General features: G+C 33.9%; 1 protein-coding gene across 2 annotated transcripts in view; it reads right to left on the bottom strand.

Moving 5' to 3' along the window:
• Nucleotides 1-21,806, bottom strand: part of LOC137932712 (ATP-binding cassette sub-family G member 1-like) — a 94,607-nt gene that overhangs the window by 13,037 nt on the left and 59,764 nt on the right. For both annotated transcript variants that reach the window (XM_068776365.1, XM_068776364.1), the window contains exons 2-4: nucleotides 13,583-13,700; nucleotides 9,026-9,215; nucleotides 5,118-5,263 (exon numbers count right to left, since the gene is read on the bottom strand). In XM_068776365.1, the coding sequence (XP_068632466.1) occupies nucleotides 5,118-5,263; nucleotides 9,026-9,215; nucleotides 13,583-13,700 (454 nt within the window). The remainder of the gene's footprint in view (nucleotides 1-5,117; nucleotides 5,264-9,025; nucleotides 9,216-13,582; nucleotides 13,701-21,806) is intronic.

Genomic DNA, 21,806 nt, shown 5'->3' with positions numbered 1-21,806 from the left:
AAATTTGAGTAATTTTTGTAATATTTATAGAACAACGCCGGCATTGTAAAACCTAGCAGGTATTGAATTTATATATTATTTATCATATGTTATAGCATATATTGATTTGTTTACAGTTGAAATATCATACAATAAAGCTCAAATTGACATAAATTATAACCTATAATATATACGTATAATATTTTGATAACACAATATGGCAGCCACAAAATATATGTCATTATCATAATTATTTCAGTCGTAGGATGTCTAATGATAAAATAGACATTTCCAATAGGATCGTTCAGAAGCAATATGCATCTAGCGTCTCTCAATTTTAACAAGGTCAACGATTCGTTAGCCTTGAGTGTATATTTTAAGCTATGTGCATTAGAAATTTTACAATTATTGTTAACTTTTATTATAAATAAATATATTAAATGAAATGGAATGTAGATGAAAAGTTAAATAATTACAAAACAATATTTTATAATACTAAATGGCTAAATGCGTTCAAGAGAATTCTTTGACAGTTAAAAAGTGACAATCTTTTAATAAGCAGAACTTTTATCGCTTTCAAGTTCTAGAATATATTGATTGATTTACATGTTATAATTATAGGCTGATGCAATAATCTTAAAGTAAAAATCATGTTCTAATAAATGGTTACCATATAAATAACTTCATTTAAATTATTAATATAACAAAATGCTTGAAATTTTCAAGCTATTTATGAAGCTGGGAACGATCGGGACAGGCTTTAGATGCTTACAATTGCTGACAATTGCCAACATTGAGGTAACCACAAACACAGGCGCTCGAACAATGGTCGCAGACTAAATTACATCTTCTACATATTTGTTTTAAAATATATACTGTTTTGGCTTTTTGTCTTTTAAACTATACGAATTGAATAAAAATTAAAAAAATATATTCTTTATAAGTATTTTATTTTAACGTTAAAAGTATATTAATAAATAAAACTTAAATATATTCCATTCAAAGTGTTTTTAGTTCTTTTTAGTTCTTTAGTTCTTCGCAATGAAAAATGTGGAACTCGATTTATTGACTCATTTACATGGTTGATTTTATAATATAGCCACCTAAGAATTGTAAAATTAAAAAGGGTTACTGTTTCTGAACCGACTCTTCATAGCAAATCAGCAGTCCAAGCTGGTGGTACTTTACTACTTATAATGTTATAATAATCTATGATTCAGAAATGCGTGTAAATGCCTACTTGAATGAAGATATTTTGTATATAAATTTAAAAGGAACACACAATGGAGAAGATATGTATTACACTTTCCGTAATAATCTTTTAACACTATCATGTTACATCATGGTTGAAAACAATAAAATTTATTTACAAGTTTCAAGAGATTGAAATGACTGATACATAACAGATATATTGCTGGTCTTATTTATTCTCCTATTTGTTATATTCTTCTATATAAAATTAGCAATGCAATAACAAAGTCAATTTTCTGTATCTAAATATAAATGCTACCCCACATTTTTTTGGCAAAAGCCAACTTTTTTTCACGATCTCAACAAATCTCAGAAAAAACGTTGAATGGAACTGTTCCAATTTCACGCGAACACACAATGGTTTCTCTATGCAAACTTTTAATGTAAACGAAAGAGCTAATTTCGTGCTCTATGAATTGCTAATTGTGATTATCGAAGTATTGTTGAACTGACTTAACGGGTTTGGAGTATAAGCACTACTATTAATGTTACGAACACAATTATTTTATTTAAAATGTTAATTGCAATAACATTCTTTATAAAATACAATAATTGTTATTTGTAAAGCATTTTAAATATTTTCGTCTGCATATTTGTCAATTAAGTAAATATAACACAACTGATAGGTGCTGAATTGATATCTTATATGCGACTACGCGTGTCAAATTTTAGCGTGAGGAAATCTACAACTAGCGCCATCTATCGGCAGTTCTATACACTTTTTATTGTATAGAATTATTGTATTATTACATCATCATATCGTTGTCTTCCGCCGTGTCATGCTGCCCATATCCAGCGACTTTTACTTATGTTTTCTTGACTTTAACTATGTCGTCGGTTCACGTAGAGGGAAACTTACGTGTGCCATGTCTTCCCTCACTTGGTTGCCACTCGAAAACCTTTCGGGCTTAGCTTCCGCAACCCTGAGGCGGACGATGGTTCGACGTGGTCTCTAACCATCGTGATAGCACCACGAGGGTTTCGGCGGTAGCGTATACTCGGATACATACGCCCGGGATATCGAAAATAGCACGGCGCGAGGGAAGACCGCGTGGCGATCCCTGACCGGGAGATACCGCGGTCCCCCGTATAGCGCAGAGGGCGATCACCGGGGGGTTTTAGTGAGTAAGTATCCCACATACCCCTGTCCTCCTCCCAGAGGCAGGGCATCTTGAACGTCCGGAAGATTTCCGCTCCCGAAACCAAAAAAAAGGTATTCTATGAGCAACGTCGGTGATTTCGGTTCTTCTGCGGATAACTTCATTTCTGATTCGCGAAAGCGAAACTACTTTCTCTTTCTTCTTCTTTCCATTGCTCTCTGGGTGACATTGAGCTTTCTTATGGACCATCTCGGGTCCGTTCCGGCTTTAGCCGGTAACACACGCTGGTCAAAGACATTCGTTTTGCCGTATTTTTGATGATAAGATGTTTCGGAGCTTTTCGAACACTATCCATTCGAGTTTGATTCGGCGAATGATTTTGACGTTGGACTTATATTAATCTATATTATATACATGCAATGCTTATTTATTATGTCAAGCAGTGCACGTACTAAGGCTAAAAGGATGATGATGATGATAAATTTTGTTACATTGAATTAATTGAGTCAAGATCGATGGAGAGTGCGTCACAAACGAAAAGGGCCGCCACGAAATCAATACATAAATTGAGGCATGGACGTGCTCATTACGTATTTACGTTTCATACGAAATTCCGTGTACTTTGAATATTGGATACAGTCTGACAGCAAGCACGTTTCAATTCTCCAAACACGGCTTGCCTTTATGACCTATAAAACGTAACGGTAGGGTTGTGATTAAACCAATTACGTCTAATTGTGTATATACTTTTTACTGCAGCTGTGTAAACGTGTGTAATTTCGAAGATGTACTGCGCACTAGTTTATGTTTACTTTATATTTCAAGTGAATCATCAACTTGTAGCCGGCTAGCTTTAATAACAAAAATATTAGAATAACATGGATAAATGTGTTGCTGGTGATGAGTAATGGCTATGAAATGATGTCATTTACTATGCGCCTCATAAGAAGGTTCAAGATTACTCAGTGAGCAATGGAGTAGCCAATGCTCGGAGTTGCACAACGACATTCGAAGAAGAATTAAGATCACCGACGTAAATAGAAGAATTGCTCGTTTGAAGTGGTAGATGGCAGGGCACATCGCTCGTGGAATGGCGACCACGAATAATGTAGACACAGCGTAGGTAGGTCTCCCGAACTGCTTCCACTGCGGAGGGGCCGCCCTGGATTCCGCCTCGCACACGTTTGCGGTTTGCCCGGCGTGGCAGTCGGAGCGGCGGATTCTGGCGGACGAGATTGGACAGGACCTTTCTTTGCCAGCAGTCGTGTCGGCGATGCTGAGTGGGTCATCGGCGTGGAGGGCCGTGGCCTCTTTTTGTGAGACCGTTATGGTCCAAAAGGAGGCAGCCGAACGGGATCGGCAGAGGACAGATCCTGCTCGGAGACGACGCCGTCAGCGCAGAGACGTGCCTCGCGACGGCCCTCCGATGAATGGTGCTCCCCTACCATAAACGGGGCCTTCGGAGTCGCGGGAGTTTAGAGTGGGGGCCCTAAACTCCCACTAGCTTCGGCGACTCTGAGGCGGACGATGGTTCGACGTGGTCTCGAACCATCGTTATAGCACCACGAGGGTTTCGGGGGTAGCGTATCCACGCATACCCCGGGACGGGCTATCGAAAAATAGCACGGCGCGAGGGACGACTGCGTGGCGATCCCTGACCGGGAGATACCGCGGTCCCCCGTTTAGCGCAGAGGGCGACCACCGGGAGGGGTTTTAGTGGGTAGGAATCCCACATACCTCTGTCCTCCCCCCAGAGGCAGGGCATCTTGAATACCGGAAGATTTCCTCCACCGAAACAAAAAAAAAAAAGGTACGTCCCCCAGTAATGTCGCAGGCAGTCGCTCGATGTGGGCATGGGAACACCGATCATCGTAGCGATCTTTGGAGGAGGCATATGATTTGCAATAAGCTTTTATCGGCTTACATGATAATGATGAAAATATCATCCCATAATTGGAAAATCAATTTTCGTATGAACGCTTGCCGACGTGCCGTTTTCGTTAAACTAAACTTCATGATAGTTCAGCGAATTTGTTGATAAATCTCATACTCCCCAAAGCTACACTTCAGTAAAAAAAAAAACTTAAAGCTGTCTCAACTACGCAGTGTGATTATAAGAATATAAATTTAAAATTTTTAATCACCACTGTCCTCCGACCTAATTAACCATTGCGTTAGAAGGTATGCCTTCAACTGGTCATTGTGAAGTTGATTTTCTAATGAGACATGACTTGATATAGTGCTACTGAACCGAAACTGCTGTTCCGCGATTGATAGGTGTGCACGCGGCGAGACCGGCGTATGCGGCCTATACGCTCCTTTCTGTCAATCTGTCCTCGCAAGCGGCGGCGGTTCTTATGCTCCTTTTTATCTCGCCCTCTACCTCGCCGAGCTTTCCTAAGGCGTGGTTTCGGTAGCAATATAGGATACGAATCGTCGCTAGATAGTTGGACAACAAAGATTCACTAAATTCTTATCGCTAACAGACTGCAGAGCCATTCTAATTATCACCATTTATATGACTAGTTTTAAAGAAATCTATGTTTTGTGTACATGTTGTGTATTTATTGATTTATTTACCTTTATTGTGTATGTTACAATAAATAGATTTATTAAAACTGAAAATGTAAAATGGGTGGTCTTATCGCTCAAGGCAATTTCTTTTAGACAACCATATTAAAGAAGAAGGACAATTACTAATTAATAAATAAACATGTGTATTGATGCAGAAAAGACGACTTATTTAGTACAAAGAGGCAATCTTATCATTATAAAATTAATACATACGTGGTTGGTTCATCCAGAAATATTATAGGCGGATTGTTGACGAGTTCTAAGGCTACAGACAGTCGTTTGGACTGCCCGCCCGAGAGGCATTCGGATCTGGTATTCCTGTGTTCCCACAAGCCAAGCGTTTGCAGGATTTCTTCTACCTAATGGACAAAATATTATAATTGGTTTAACATATCACTCTAAAAGTAATGTATATCAAATTATGGCAAAATTAAAAACGAAATTATATATATGGTTATTGCTTAAAAGTGAGGTTTGAAGGGATAAATAAATAGCTTGTTGCCTGTTTTATATTGCTGTTTTGAATTGATGTTTTCAGAAATAAGAAACGTAAACATAATACACAGGTAAGAAAAAGAATTTTCCAAATTCGTATTACTACCTATGAAAATTATTTACAGTTTTCTATTTGTCCCCGCATACTTTGTACCACCGGAAGTTATTGGTCTGTGGTATTCCAATAAAAATATATTGTAACATATTTCAGTGATCACTTTATATAGGGTTATTTGAATTAAGCGTATAAGATTTAAAGCTTTTTGCTGACAATTAATCTAAACAATCATAACTTTAAAGCATTTACACCTATAATCGAATAATCTGTATAAAATTATTTCATTTTAAGCTAAAATAAATTGCTTTTACGAAAATTATATCGAATAGTTCTACTATTTCAGTTGCAGAGTAGCAACGCCACCTGGTGGACGCAGAAAGGTATTAGTGGAAGGTGTTATTCATTTATGCATATATTTATATATACAAGGGTTATTTACAGTGACCATTTGTAGACATCATATGAAACATGCAAGAAGAGTCTAGAAAGGTCTAGAATCAGATTGAACTCCCCTATAGAGCCAACCTTTTTCTTAAAGTTAGTTCAACGGCAAATGTAAGGCGTTATGATATATCTCTGTTTTAAAATTTTATGGCAAAAATGTTTATATTATTATTATGGCGTAATTAGACGTTTAAAAATGAAATTAATATTAAATATTAACCTAATCTGTCCGGTTTATAACAGTCGGTAGCAAGCCTATGGAAGCTTAGGTAAGAGAGGAAGTGAATTGAGTAATCGTGCTCGAGGTTAGTTAGTAAGGTTTTTATTTCGTTCAATTCAAAATTTTTGTTTTTTTCGTATTAAGAGATTTTACTTAACAGCCCACAAGATATACGAGCAGAGACAAGAATAGATAATTATTTTAAGGTTGTGATTATTTATAGTAATAGAATAGACTGTCGAAAAATTGGTATAATTGTTTTGTAAAAGGAACGCAAGATTGTTTTTCTTATAGAGTTTTTTTTCTTGTTAATTACCAGGGGTAGATGCAGTTTATCACACTGGACCTCATTGCCAATGTCACAGTTATATATCGAGCCATAGATAGCGACATCTAGAGGTTTTTAAAAGATCGAATCAGAGTTGAGAAGAACCATAGACGTAGACGACGGTAACTATCAAAGCTTAACGGATTGGCAAGTTGAATTGGCAGTGAATAGGCCGTATAACGCGCAGAATAGATAGCCGAAGAAGATATGATGGAAAAGTATAGCTATGAACTTAAGTTTGTAGAGTGGACGTCTCCCCACAAAAGTGAATAGATGGCCTTATCAAATTTGTAGGAATACGCTAAAAGTAGGCTGCTATTAATGGTCCTATTGGAAATCTATAATGTCTTACAGACAAATTGATGAAGGATATGCTCCACGGTAAAAATGTATTTATAATTTATAATTAATTTCATTTTACTATTGAAGTTATCTACCTATCCTAAAATGTAGAAACAAGATATGTAGTTGTCACGATCATTAGTTGAGGCAGAATTAATGACTTCCATGATATCCAGTAACATTAATTAGCAAAAGAATAGAGCAGCATATCCATACAATTTGTTGGCCTTGTGTAACAAAGTGCCTTTTGTGACGGTGATTCTATAATGAACTATAATCAGAAATAATGATAGCACGCTTGACGGACTTTGGTAAGTGACTTTTATGTTTACAGCATTCACATTCGTGTTGTTTGGCGGAATTATTTTAATAGGTTTGAATTAGATACGCTACTCATCGTTGTCATCCGAGCAAAGATTAATTAGAACGTTCAAGACTCATAATAACATCAGAGATATGTAGCTGTGTTTTAAATAGCATAATTGAAAACATTGCCTGGCCAATGATGCCACGACACGGAGGAACGCAAAACATCTGGAGAGACTGATCATTTCTCTCTCAAATATAGCCACGAAAATAGATCTTGCGTAGCCCTTATCTAACGACTTATCGCAATTTTGATTTTCCTAAAGGATCTTCAAATGACCGTCGGTTTTACGAGTGATATGCCTTCCGCCACCGTTGCCTCAGACGACCAATTTTCCGAGTTCTGACGGTGACTATAGATCTTCTGCGAATATCCTTATTATAGATGTTAATAGTAGTCGGCAATGTAAAGGGACAACTGCTCGCTGGACTGAACACTACCGTGCATGCTTACATGAAACTTTCAGATAACAGAAAAGCCTGGAGAAGAAATGTAGCGGATACAGACATAGTTGGTTACGATCCCCTGTACTGAGGTAATGACTAGTAGTAAAGTAGTAGTAAATGACTAAGACGAAGAGAATTAAAAACAAGATGTAGACGGTTCCGTGAAATACTGACAAACATTGATTGACAGACGTAAATTCTAAGTATCATTTTGGCTTTTATTAACATTAAAACAACTCAAGAATTTCAGTTCTCTATGTAAAATAACATCGAATGTAAAATAACCTAACGCAACTATATATATTTTGGGTAAAAAGCACAATTTGATGATGAAAAGGGTTGATAAAATAGGTCATTATTAATAATTGTAATGCAAAAATATAAAATTGTTTATTAAGCTTTGAATTTAATTCAATCCACGCAAACAATTTCAATATGCCTTTAACCATTTTACGATATATATCTTCTTGAATGTGTTTTGAAACCACGACATGTATTCTACATTCCACATTTCAATATAAATTTACCTGACAGGCACGTCGGCGGCATTCGGTTGATATTGCTCCTTTGGGTGTATGTGATATTTTTGAATTTGTGTCTTTACAAATGTTTAATACCAGAATTTTTATTGATAAAAAAGGTTATAACTTAAGTACAATGCACTTTATGATCATTTATGGATCACCTCCAACCAGATTTGTGCTCATAAATTACGAGCATAGCCTTTTCCATGGCTCGTTGATGACTGTGAGCTTGCCAGTGACGCCCACAGTGGAGTGGAGTGTAGTAAGTGTTACTTCACCAAAATTAACTAACCAAAACTAAATAAGCGAATCTTTTGATCTCATGGGGCTACAGGGGCGCCCAAACTCTTTGATAGTCCGAGCTTGTAGCGAGTCGTAATTTAATTCAGCTAATAATGAGTTAAATTACGGACCAATATTTAGCCACTTCTGCAAATGCGGTCTTAGTCGTGCAACAAAGTGCACCGCCCGCCGGCCCGCTGATAAATGCGCATGCGGCAAACAAAGCGAATACTTATATATATATATATATATATATATATATATATAAATATATACATATATACATATACATATAAATATATATTTATATATATATGTATATATTTATACATGTGTGTGTGTGTGTGTGTAAATGTATATATAAAAGTTGAACAAAGTCCTTCATCTTTATCATCCGTAATTTAAAAAAACATGGAAAAATGACACATGTTGTTATATATCACAAAAATGAAAAGGGATCACGGGTATATTTATCGAGAGCCACAAATAATCCTTCAAAGAGCCGCATGTGATTTGAGATTGACATGCCTGTTATAGAATATAAAGCAATACATTCCTCAGCTAAATTACATATATTCTGTTATTTTATTAGAACAACTTTAAAAAGATACTTACAATAAGCTGCTTTTCCGCTTTTCCCAATTCCGTCCCTAATTTGAGGTCAGCTGCGATACTCATTGACTCGGAGACGGTGAGGCGCGGTTGTAAAAGGTCATCTTGCATGATGTAACTGCTTAGCTTCTTGAAGACTCTCATATCACGAGCGTGGCCATTCACTGTGATCCGACCATTCACGCCTTTAGTCCTGCATATTGTATATATATTATTAATTAAAAATTTCAAAATACTTAGCGTTTAATCATATTTGTTATTATCGTAAAAAGTTGAACAATACATTAATGAAACTAAATATTTTTTTTTCAATCATCAATAGAGACCATTAGTCAACAAACTACACATGAGTTCACATAAAGCAATGACTGCTTGTGTCAAACAACTATTTATGTCTAAATATTTTACGAAAAGATACATTGCATGATGAATGAGGCACTTTAATCGCAAACGTATCAATAGCACCTAAAATCATATCATAGTTGCTTTTACATTCGATATTGAATTAGTTGAGCTCGATACAAATTGATCATTTTCATGAATATTGATTGGTTGTATGTGTAAAAGCCTTAAAGGATTGAATGTATATAGGATCGCCACTGCACATAAATAAGGTCCTACAAAGTATCGCCACTGCCTACAAATAGGTTCCCGGAGGATGGGCAGCTGCATCCACTGAGTACCATAATACCACACTGTGAACTCGCCTGCCAAGTGTGGCGAATATGTTACACCCCCCATTGTACATCTTGTGGAGGGTTATGCCTTGCAGTGGGCGTCTATGGCCTGACACGATGTATATAGCAAGAAAATGCGTTTTTAATATTCGGATTGCTAAGTATTAAAGTAAATTATTGTTTATTCCGTTACTGCAAAAGGTTACTAAATTTTGCATTCCAATAGGATTTCAGAATTATGACTTTACACATTGTGTTTGAAAATAAGCGTGAAAGTTTAAAAAGCTTTTTGATGATGAAAAAAGTATAAAATATATATTTATATGTCTAAAGCTTTTACAACTAGAACTAATTATTCTGTTTAATAACTGTGATAGTAACAATTAAACTGTCTGCAAAATCTGTAATAATAATAGAGTAATGGTGTCTTAGTTGTTGCATTAACCTACTTATAATTATTCTATTTACATAGTAACTACTAGTACATATTATTTGCGGTAAAGAATAACTAATCTTACACGACAACAGTTAAGAATAATATTCCACATGATCTATAATCTCACGATGTTAATAATTGTTTGTATATCAATAATTGTATGTTTATATTTTTATTGAAATATGAAAAGTTTTCTAAATATTTATTATTTAAAATAGGTATTAGGTATTGATGTTATTGATTTGTTTGAACAGGACGGTACCACATGCTAAAATTATTAAAAATAATCGTCATTGTCGTTTTAACCCCTAGACGCCCACTGCAATGCATTGGCCTCCCCAAAGATGTCTATGGGAGTATATACCATTATCGTCATGATAGGCAAGCGGGTTGGCGATGACAGTGTGATATGTATCCTTTAGAAATTTGTCGGCAGTGGCAATCCTATACACGCAATGCATGAAGTGTGAATTATCTGGTCTGTTATAGTCTTCCACTGCTTCCACACTTATTATACTGTTCTAGGTACAACGCTAAACTCAATGCTGGAGGCGTTCTCTACCAACTACTAATAGTGAAAGTACTAAAGTAAATTCATGAAAACAAAGTCACATAAATAAATATGATAAAAGAGAAAAAAATTAGAAATATATCAATAAAAATCTGACATAGCTATACCAAGGAAGTATTCTATTTATAATAAATAATAAATCTCATAAATAAAGTGATGTATCATGTTTTTAACGACGGGATTATATTTGGTGTAGCTATGTTAAAGATATCAATAACTGTAACGTGATTAATGAATTCAATTAATTTTGATTAGAGAAATTTAAATTTTAACAAAATTATAAAATTTTTAATTTTGTTTACAGATTTGACTTATGTATATATATCCGTGATTGTAAATTTTGACATTATTCCAATATCATTTTCGGATATATAAAATTTATATTTTAACCAAGTCTGAAATAAAAATAAGAAAATAAATAACTCCATCTTTGTTTTATTATTTATAGAATTGTACTCAAATAGCTTTATATGTGCTATTACGTAGAAGTGAGTTATATTACAGTAATATATAATATCTTTTATATTTTTAAACAACGAAAGGGTCGGATATATAAAACCACGAACCATATTTGTGAAAATAGACGGAATAGTTAATGTGTCAAAAATGGGCCATAGATTAAATAGAGAAAGATGACATTGATCGCTGACTTTCAAATTTAAAAAAATATTAAACTAAATTTATCCATCCAATCCAAATAGGATTATCTAAAATGAAAATAGAATCAGATCTAACTCTCTATAATGACATCCTTCTATTTAAGGCTACGGGGATTTCTAGATATAGAAGATTAATTGATTTGTTTGATATAGAAAAGTCCACAAAAAACTCCCGTGGTTTTCTGATGTTCACATTCACAATTTTCTTAATACAGTAATTGAGCAACTAATTCTCAAGCTATTATTTCTCTACATTATGACTCAAAAAATCTTACGAGTTATAGTAGGATTTTTCAAAGGTGTTTGAAAAATGATTTTCTTAAAAATCTTTCGTTATAATTTGGAGACATTACATGGAAGTGTATTTAGTAGTAATACCATACAAAATTGTCGTCAAAAAAGTTACTCATTTTATGAAGACTAGAGTAAAGTCTAAGTAGCTTATTTTTATTGTAAATTAATCAGTTTTTGTATATAATTGTAATCATTCTTTAATTGAGACCAAGTAAAAAAGGCAGTTTCAGCTGCGAGTTCTGACCTGTTTATTAAATGTGGTAGAAGTCCATTACGTTTTACTTAATCGAATCTCTCCGACGACTAATAACGTCGCACCCATTCAAAATTTGCCGTTTAATATCACAGTCCAACGGCTGACTGTAAGCTCGCCAGAGCGAAATAATTTGTTGTGCTTTCATCGACCCGTTTATTTAGTGTTGTAATTGCGGTAAATGAGATCTCCCAGACGGAGTTTCCACTACCAATGGCTGAGAAATTTTCATCACACTTTAGTTTAAAGTAATTTTTGCTTATAATTATATTTTCAAGCCTTTATTATTAATTTACATCTTTATTCGTTTCGCTCTGCAGCTAATGATGGACTTTGTTCTTCAGATTATATATATTATAACTGTAGATATCAATATTTCAGCAGTGGATATAAGTTAGATACCAAAACCCATAGATTTTCAATAGGACTGGTTGAAAGCAGCGTGTATTCAGAGTCTTCCGACGATCTTATAAGGTCATCTGTCAACCTTGTAGGTGGACGTTCTATGTTACGCTAGCCAGCAGCCATAAACGAAAGAAGAAGAAGAAGAGGAAGAAAGAAGGTCGGACATGTAAGACCACGCATAAATTAGTGCAATTAGATAGAAAATGGCGTTTTTCTGTGATTATTACCATACTGTATTAACCGTACAGAGTAAAACATATAATTTATCACTAATATCAAGGTAAGGATGCGTTTACACCGGAAAAAATGTCAGTCTACATCTATCGCTTGCAGGTTTCGAAAGCGTCTTGATCTTTATTTGAATATTTTTAAATTTACGACCTAGCGTATTAGTGCATTTTAATTACATTAACGTAATTTGTGAATTGGATGAATTTTTCTTATATTTATTCCAGTAAAATCGGGGACAGAAGAATTTCTTGCACAACGATGGCAAGTACATCAGTAAAGTCAGGGGACTTTTTGGTCGAATGAGAATACTATTTTAAAAATAATCATAAAAATACATTGCTTGTATATTTTTTTAATTACATCTGTACGTTCTATTTGAAATTTCTTAACAATTGTTGACATTTATCCACGTATGTCTTTTATCTCTTTGTATTGCCCATATAGATAATAGAAAAAGTATTAACTTTAAATATTAACTCCTTACAACGAATAGAGTGTAAAAATTTGGCGTATTAATTATTGAACATTGGTAATCCAGCGGTAGAGAACTGAGGTCGCTGGTTCGATTCCAGGGACACTATATTATGTAATTCACACTTTGTGTTTTAACGTTTAAGTAAGTTTGTTTAGGATGAGCACTAGCGTTTTTTCCGTACCATCAACCCGCCTGCCAAGAGTGGCGATTATGGTATATCCCCTCATAAATATTTTTAGGGTGATGCCTATTCCTTCCTGTACTCATCTATGGGCTGAAACGACGATTCCTTATGAAGATAATATTAGTTAATTTTTTGTTGTTTTATCTTTCATATACTAAAATAAATTCGAAATAATTTTCATTATTTATACACATAATTTAATAAAACCTGATTTTAATATAAAATTTGTGTAGAATTACGCACTACATACATTAATCACGTATTAAATATAATAAAAAAATTACGTGACTTTTGTATAAAATTATACGGAATCATTTTATTATTTATAAGATTTATTAAAAGGAAGCTAAATTTGAATTTAAATATGGAACTCACGTGTAACCAGCCAGTATGTTGAGAAGGGTGGACTTGCCGGCGCCTGACGGGCCGAGAACGCACGTCAGCTCGCCGGACCGGAACTCGCCCGACACGTTGTGAAGTATTGGACGCTCCTCTGCAACATCCGAAAAGGATTCACTTAAATACAGCCTTAAAAAGTGCCCTTTCATCCTAACATCTTGCCTGAGTACATAATATTAACATTTTAATATTTTCATAACAAAAGTATTACAGAGTCAGATTTAACAAATTACTTTAGTATTTTATTACATATGATAAAATTAAACATACACATATACAGCATACACAGACCTTCATTCTATTAGTTTTGAATATAAAATTTGTGTTCTATAGTTTTTCGTTGATCGAAAAGTGGATCTTGGTTTGTTGACAAGTTTCTAGTACAGATATTGTAATTTATATATCAAATGTTGTTAAATTTTATTAAAAAAAGAATAACTCTTGTGTTTCTGGTCAGCTCTTGTCAGTTGATCTTTGATCCTACCCGGTGGTAGCTAGTAACCTATAATGTTAAAATAATTGACCACTCAAAAGTGTGTGCATGAGTAAAGATATATAGATTTTTTTTGGATTCGAGACTGATTCGGTGAAATGAACGTAAATAATCGCAGTGGTGCTCTCACGAAAACTCAAGCTTAGTGAAAGAGCATTAGCTCTTTCTACCAAACACTCCTAAACAAGTGAAAGAGATAGATAACTTTGGTAGGCGTTAACGATTGCATAGTACCTAAAGATGCGTGTACATGCGGTAATTTTTCAATGACTCCGTCTGAGAATACGGTGTAAGATTAGTGTCCACAGCAACGACACCACATTCAGTATAATGAAAATGCTATTGGCATTTGTCAATGACATAAAATACGTTAAGTGACTGCGTTTAATATTTTAGTTTCTTATCTATACATATATATGTATGTATATTGGACATTTCCAGTTAACGCTGACTCATCACGCTTTCTAGGGAACCATATGGCTTAGAGACTTGCAATTTGGTAGGAATATTGCTTTTATGATGTAAAGATCAGTTAAGAATGAATTTTACGAAATTGTACTCGCATTGTGTTGACTATACGTTCATTAAAAAAATCGAAACAATCCAAAAAAATTGGAATAAAAGTTAGCCGCTATATATTTATGGCATGTTAAAATTACCAACAATTTATTTAATGAAATTACACTCACAAAAGCCAGTGAAGGCAACTGGAAGCCTCTCGATAGTTAATTATTCATAATTACAAAAAAAATATGTTATGACGTTTGAGCCATTGGTTTTTAATTAGATTAATTAAGTAATTAAGTTGTAATATTTCTAACTTGTCATTTATATTAGAATGTATAATAAAACTAGTAGCATCTGCATATTGTAACTCTTATGTATATTTTCGTAATCGGGTAACCAGGACATTCACCTTACGAAATCGTCTATGTATTATTGCGTGCAGTGCCACGACGTTTTCATATCAAATAGTATCACAAATTATTTGATTATTCTCGAAATTTTAATGCAATCTGCGTTTTTATAAATTATTAAATAAATTTTCTACTTATCTGTGAAAATATGTATTGCGGTGTTACCAGTTTACGTATGACATTAATACAAACAAAAAGTACCAAGAGTAATTTCGTAAATTAAAAACAATATATGGAACGATTACACCTATAACTGGTGTAAAAAACTTAAAGTGGTGAATATACAGTTTATTTGTTAACTAAAATCTTTACAGCATTTGCACTTATTTTCAATCAACCTGTATAAAATGATCACTTCGAAACATGTTATGTTAATGGATTTTTAGTAGGTCGATGGTAAACAATAATTCATTTTCAAATATAGTGTTTTTAATTTTAATGTGTTCGGATTTTGAAAAACGTTTTTTCGTATTATGTTATCATTATGCTATTATTTGTGATATTATTGATTTTCGGTTCGGATGTACCATACATTATTTAACAGTAAATTAGCTATATAACATTTAAAATTTACACTTATGACAAATTACCATGTATAACAATATTACATAATCATAAAATACAAGGAAAAATTTCCATAACGTAAAATATTATCGAAAAGCAATTTCAATAAATTAAAGATTAATGACATCACGATTCATAATAGCTGTATCGGGTGTTGCAAATGTTTTTAAGAATGCAAAGGGTCACGTAGTTTGTTGGTTGCTAGTTGCCAAACTTTCTCCTTCGCAATAGAAAAACTGAAAAGTCTCTAAAGCTCTTACATTGTAAAACCTTCATATTTCTTTTATCTAAAATTAGCTATTTATGCTATTGTGCTGCCATATCTCATGTATTTGGTATATCTAATATATAAAATTTCCATGTCACAATGTTAGTTACCGTATTCCTCCGAAACGGCTTGATCGATTTTTACCAAATTTTATATGCGTATTCAGTAGGTCTGAGAATCGGCTACTATCTATTTTCCATAGCCCTAAGTGATAAGGGTGGTCCACACCTAAATTTTTTATTTAATTTTTTAAACAAAATTTTTTGTTTTTATTTTTTTATGATACAGCATACAAAAATACATACAACCCTAAATTTACACCCCTCTACGATCAACCCTTATTTTTTATTTGTTAATTAAAAACTATTTTTTTTCAAAGCAACGTTTGCGGGATCAGGTAGTACCTTTATAAATGTTCTTTTTAAATTATTTTCTCCCACTTAACAATTATGCTCTGCACTTCCGATTGAGCAGTGATAGCCAAGTGGTAAAGGATTCCGACTTGCGATCGTAAGACGCAGGTTCTATTTCCGGGGATACAATATTGTGTATTTTACAGTTTGTGCATTAATTTTATGGGATTGCCACGGCAGCAAGGTTCTTTGCGTAACATAATACCACGCTGCGATCGTAAATCCGTATGCCAAGCGTAACGATTATGCTACATCCCCCCCTTAGACATGTTTGGGGGAGGTTTATGTCTTCCAGTGGACGTCTACGGACTAAAACGACGACTGCCGATAAAATAGTTTAATTACCATCTAATTATTCAAAAAAGTTAAGCAGTTCATTGTAAAAAGGTCATGTTATTCAATTTAAAGTTTAAATAGCTTAAATATGTTGTAAGCAAGTTGTTCTAAAACTTTTCACAGATAAAAAGTATGTGTCATGGTGAAAATTAGGACATAAAGTCTTTGTTCGCAAAATGACTTTTTAAAATTTTCTAGTTCAGCTAGCCTTAGGGTCGGGCAAATGCGTCAGGTGCTGGTGCCAAGAAAATATAGAGCTCTAAATTTTTCTAATAATGTTATACCATATGGAGTTTACATCGGGGAATAGTGGTTTACTTGGAAGAATGTGTATCATATGACTATTAAGAAGAATTTCAAATGCTGCTATTGTAAAATAACAGATAAGAATATGCTAATTTATTTTGGAATACTTTTTCTATGATAAATATAATTACTCAATTTTAAATTAGCAAATGCAATAATGTTAGTTATTTTTAAGAAGGTGATATGTAAAAAGTTTCCTGTTTTGTTTAGTTAGATGAATGAGATTTGCAATTCGTGATCCAAAGAATGGTTTGTTTTATCATGAATTAATGTATTTTTACACAGAACTAGCTTACCACAGAGGCCAGGGGTCATTGACCTGTCGAATTTAAATATAAAATAAAACGAGATTCAGAGTAAACGTATGTAACTTCATTTTTTTCTAGTCATAATATTTTTGGCCGTATAACCAAAGACAAAATTCGCCCTTAGATCTACGATTTACGAGTTAATATACAACCGGCTTTCAGTTATAAGTAATCAACATAATTTTAGTCATAAAACGATTTATAAGTGCTTGTTTTTAAATAAAAAAAAAATTGTTTCTAGGTGGCCACCAAAATTATTTACGTTCCCAGGTAAAGATAATGTAAACACACATCTAGCAAAGAGAGTGAGTTAATATATCCTGATTAAAGTTTTGATCGGAGGTTTAAACTCGCGAGTTTTTTGAAAATAGAATAATGAAATCTTTCCTATGTAAAACAATAATATATGTACTTAAAACTTAATTGTTTATAATTACAAAAAAGAGATAACAGACAAGCATAATTTCGTTGTAAAGATGTTATTCCATTATAACAGAGTAGACAGTAATTGGTAGCATAAGTTAAAAACACATAAACGCTGTAGTAATAAATAATGCCTTATATGTACATAGTTACAATTTATCACGAATATTGAGTTTTCCATTTCAATATCTACATTCTTATTAGTATGCAATGTACGTCGTAATTCGCGTTGGGAAAGGTAACTTAAACGCTTTGTTAATTACGTTTGAATGTAATTGTTTTATTAATCATAATTATATTACGGAACATTCTCTATTTAACGAGAAGAATGAATTCATCTTATTATATAAAAGTGTATTTATTTAATTTGTATGTGAATAGTATTTAGTATAATTTATACTCACTGGCATTCAGAAGATTAATGATCCAAATTATTTATTTTAACAAAGAAAGACTCCTAAAATGTTATAGAGAAGTTCGCACATTTCTGAATTTAAACACAAAGCGACTTAGTATAATACGAACTATATTCGCTCGACGCATCAGCTTCTATAAGTCGTAGTTGCCGTAGTTTCAGCCCCTAGACCACCTGAAAGATAGGCCTCCTCTTCCCAAGATATTTATCTATAGGGAGATATCCATAATCGCCTCTCTTGGCAGGCGAGTTGGCAACAGCTGTATCGTATCATGGTACGCAAATGAAGCTGTTGCCCATCATTTTAAAACTTGTTTGTGAGCAGCGGCAATCCTATATAATTAATGCACAAAGTGTGAATTACATATGAGACAATACTCGAGGAATCGAACCCGCGTCGTACAATCATAAGTCTCAGTCCTCTACCGCTAGCCTACCACATATGTAGCTTTATTTATATAACAAGTAAAGAAAATTTAACTTTTTTACAACTTAAACGATTGGGTAGCTACAAATACTATCACAAAATATTTAATGGAATCAGGCGTTATGTTGCGGAAGTCCATCCTAAGTAAGAAAAAGACCAATATGTAGTTACTAGTTACCGCACAAGCAGTTGTAGTCGTTTAATAAAGTGCACCGCCCGCCAGCCCGCTGATAAATGCGCATCTTCAGGACTCTGTGTTTAGCACTAACCGGTGTAACATTACTCTTGAAGATGCCTCGTGGAGGGGTGAAACACGTGTTGAGTGATTTAGCGGTGTTAATTGTGTAATTCGCATTGGTTGCCGCATGCGCATTTATCAGCGGGCTGGCGGGCGGTGCACTTTATTGCACGACTACGACTGCATGTGCAGAAGTAGCTATATATTAGTCCTTTTCTTACTATCACTAAAATAAAATTCTAATATCTTTCTTCAAGCGGGCATTTACAGGCACTTATAAATTGCCAATTATTTTATATATGTTAGGTATTAAGTTACCACCATTTCGGAAAGCTAATCTGCTAAGAATAGCCTGCCAGAAACTCAAAAGGACACATTACTTCTACATACGCTTTCAACCGATACTATTGGAAATCTAGGAGAGAAGTGTACGTCCAGCGATTGACGTTCTATGGCTGAAATAATGGGAATGACAAACCGAAAATTTATTGAAAAGCATCCAGTAACTATAATATCATAACTGTATAATTTATTTTTACATTAGTTTCAATCGTTTCTTCCCGGTATGCTATCTTATATATAATTCGTACTCTACACAAAGAAGTTTCCAGAGGATGGGCAGCAGCGTCCTCTGCGTAACATAATACCACATGACGATTTTGGTTTATTCCTTCATAGATATCTTTAGGTAAGGCCTATGCCTTGCAGCGGGCGTCTATGGGCTCAAACGACTTAGATATTTAACTTTATTTGTTCTTTTTCAGTCTTCAGGCAGTTTAGTACAGCACACCAGTCCAGTAATATTTTAATATAATTTTAGACAGGCTAAACCTAGTGTAGAGTGTTGTTAAGCAGTAAGTTGTATTGTAATTCGAATGTTAAGAAAAAAAATGTTAAATTATATTGTTATTATTGTTAAATATAACAACAATTATACGGATTAAATTCTCTTAAAATTATATATAATAATTGTGTCAGAAGTTTTCTCGTGTAATGAAAAGGGTTTATTTTGCCCCTAAATAGTCTATTATGGTAATGAGTGACATTATTAATTCAACGGCTTGTTCCCTTAAACACACTATCCTTTTCCTTCGTAATATCAAGTAACGTTTAGCCTAGTTCTGAAATTATGAACGAGGTTTCGTTTACATATTTTATATGAGGTGTTATTTAGAGAAATGTTTGACTTCGTACTATCAAAAGTTACAGGCCGTTGACAAACGTAAAGAAAAAATAAAAGAAAACATACATCACTTATGTAAAAATAAATATATGTACTTACAAAAATATCTTCCTAATTCTCACTCTAATTTTGATACACGATATTTTTTATATCTTATCATGCCTTTTGGTCATCGTATTCTGCTAGATTGGCATTTTGAATTTTTTGGGCAAGTCAAAGATCGACGCTGGGGTCTTAAGTTTTTGGACTGGAGGCCGCGGACCGGCAAGCGCAGCGTAAGACGTCCAGCTGCACGGAGGATAGACGACTTTGTTCAGGTCCTCGGAAGTAACAGGATTCACGCTGCTTTCAACCGTTCCTATTAAAAATCTCATGGGGAGGACTATGTCAATCAGTGTCCGGCAGAAATGATGATGATTTCTTTTTTGGTTTGGATCGATAAGAGACATGTTTTTTTTTAAATTCAATCTATAGTTAGTGTTGGATTAGATACGTGTTTTTTTACTCTTTTATTTTAATACCTGGGCTATTACAGACAATATAAAAAAGCTAGAAGACTATTTTCCAGTTTTGCTTAGCAACAAATTTGCCGATTATAATTTTTAATATCTGAATATGGTGAGAAAGATTAGAATTTGTCTATTATTAAAATAATTCATGACCATTGTTAATAAACGAAATTATGAGATTGTAAGTATCCTGATCAAAGTGAAAATTAATTAAGAATATAAATAATAATTATTCAAAGATAAATACTAAAGTTTATTTAAATTTACATAAGTTTAATATTAAGTATAAATCAAGAAAGAGTACATTTCCTTTTTGAATGAGGAAAATCTCTCGCTTTGTATTTTTTCTCCTTATTTCTAAATGTTTTTGCATTGTATAAGAGACTCGATTTCTGACGGCTCGACGTCGACGAATTTATTGCTTCCGTGTTTATGTAAACGCCCTCCTGTACTCGGCAGTTAGAAGCGGGGCGTCAGCGGATCCAAAACTTAAAGTCTACAGGGGAAAAGTTCAAGCCTGGATTTACTTGGCCGTAATTTATTTATTCTACCGACTGTACGGACTGAGTTCGCACTAGAATAAATAGAAAATCGTCTGAAATTACACACTGCTGCAGTTCTTTCGATATTTACTTTAGCTAGCTATGCCGCTTTGCGTTTCTGTTTATATTTGCCATGTATTTGCTCATCATTTCAACAGAATTTCCATTGCTCCTCCTCTATTGAATTCCAATTGGACTGCTTCGAGGTGGCTTAGTAACAACGTCAATAGTTAATTAATATGAATCATAAGATGTCCGTTTCGTGTTCAGGTAGAGCATATGCTTCCAACCATTTACAGACTGCCCCATTCATAGTCATCACTTTCGCTGTAAGGCAGCTTAGATTTCCAACAGGACTGGTTAAAAGCAGTCTGCATTCAGCGTCTTTGAAGGTTGTCTTTCCACCTTATCAGTGGCCGTTCTGCACTGCATGCCAGTCTTTGGTCCCCACTCCGGAATCATAAGGCACGAGCGGCTATATCTATAATTTTTTTATTAGTCGCCATATGAAACCTCTACAGCTTAATAACAGTCTTTTTATACGTGGGGCTATAATTATTTCAGAATTTTAATTTATTTACTATTTGTCTCTTATTACAATTTATTTCTTTTCGCCTTTCTACCGATTCGTTAATCTTAATTTTATTTGAAATTTTTATTGCTAATCTTATAAATTTATCTTTGTAAATTTATTTATGTTTATTGTACTAAATTCTAATGTAGTTCCATCCCAGACTTATATGGGAAACCTTGCGACTTGCATTACTGTTGTTTGCTTGCTCTCATAATCTACTTACTATATAATTGTAAAAGACCTATACTGCTTATTCAATTTTTATTTTCTTACTATATGTGCGT

This window comes from Battus philenor, unplaced genomic scaffold (genome assembly GCF_028537555.1).
Source record: "Battus philenor isolate CCGP_79_NKW_IND1 unplaced genomic scaffold, ilBatPhil1.0.hap1 SCAF_12, whole genome shotgun sequence".
Classification (NCBI taxonomy): domain Eukaryota; kingdom Metazoa; phylum Arthropoda; class Insecta; order Lepidoptera; family Papilionidae; genus Battus; species Battus philenor.
The sequence above is the reverse complement of the archived record's forward strand: the minus strand, read 5'-3'. Positions and strand labels throughout refer to the sequence as shown.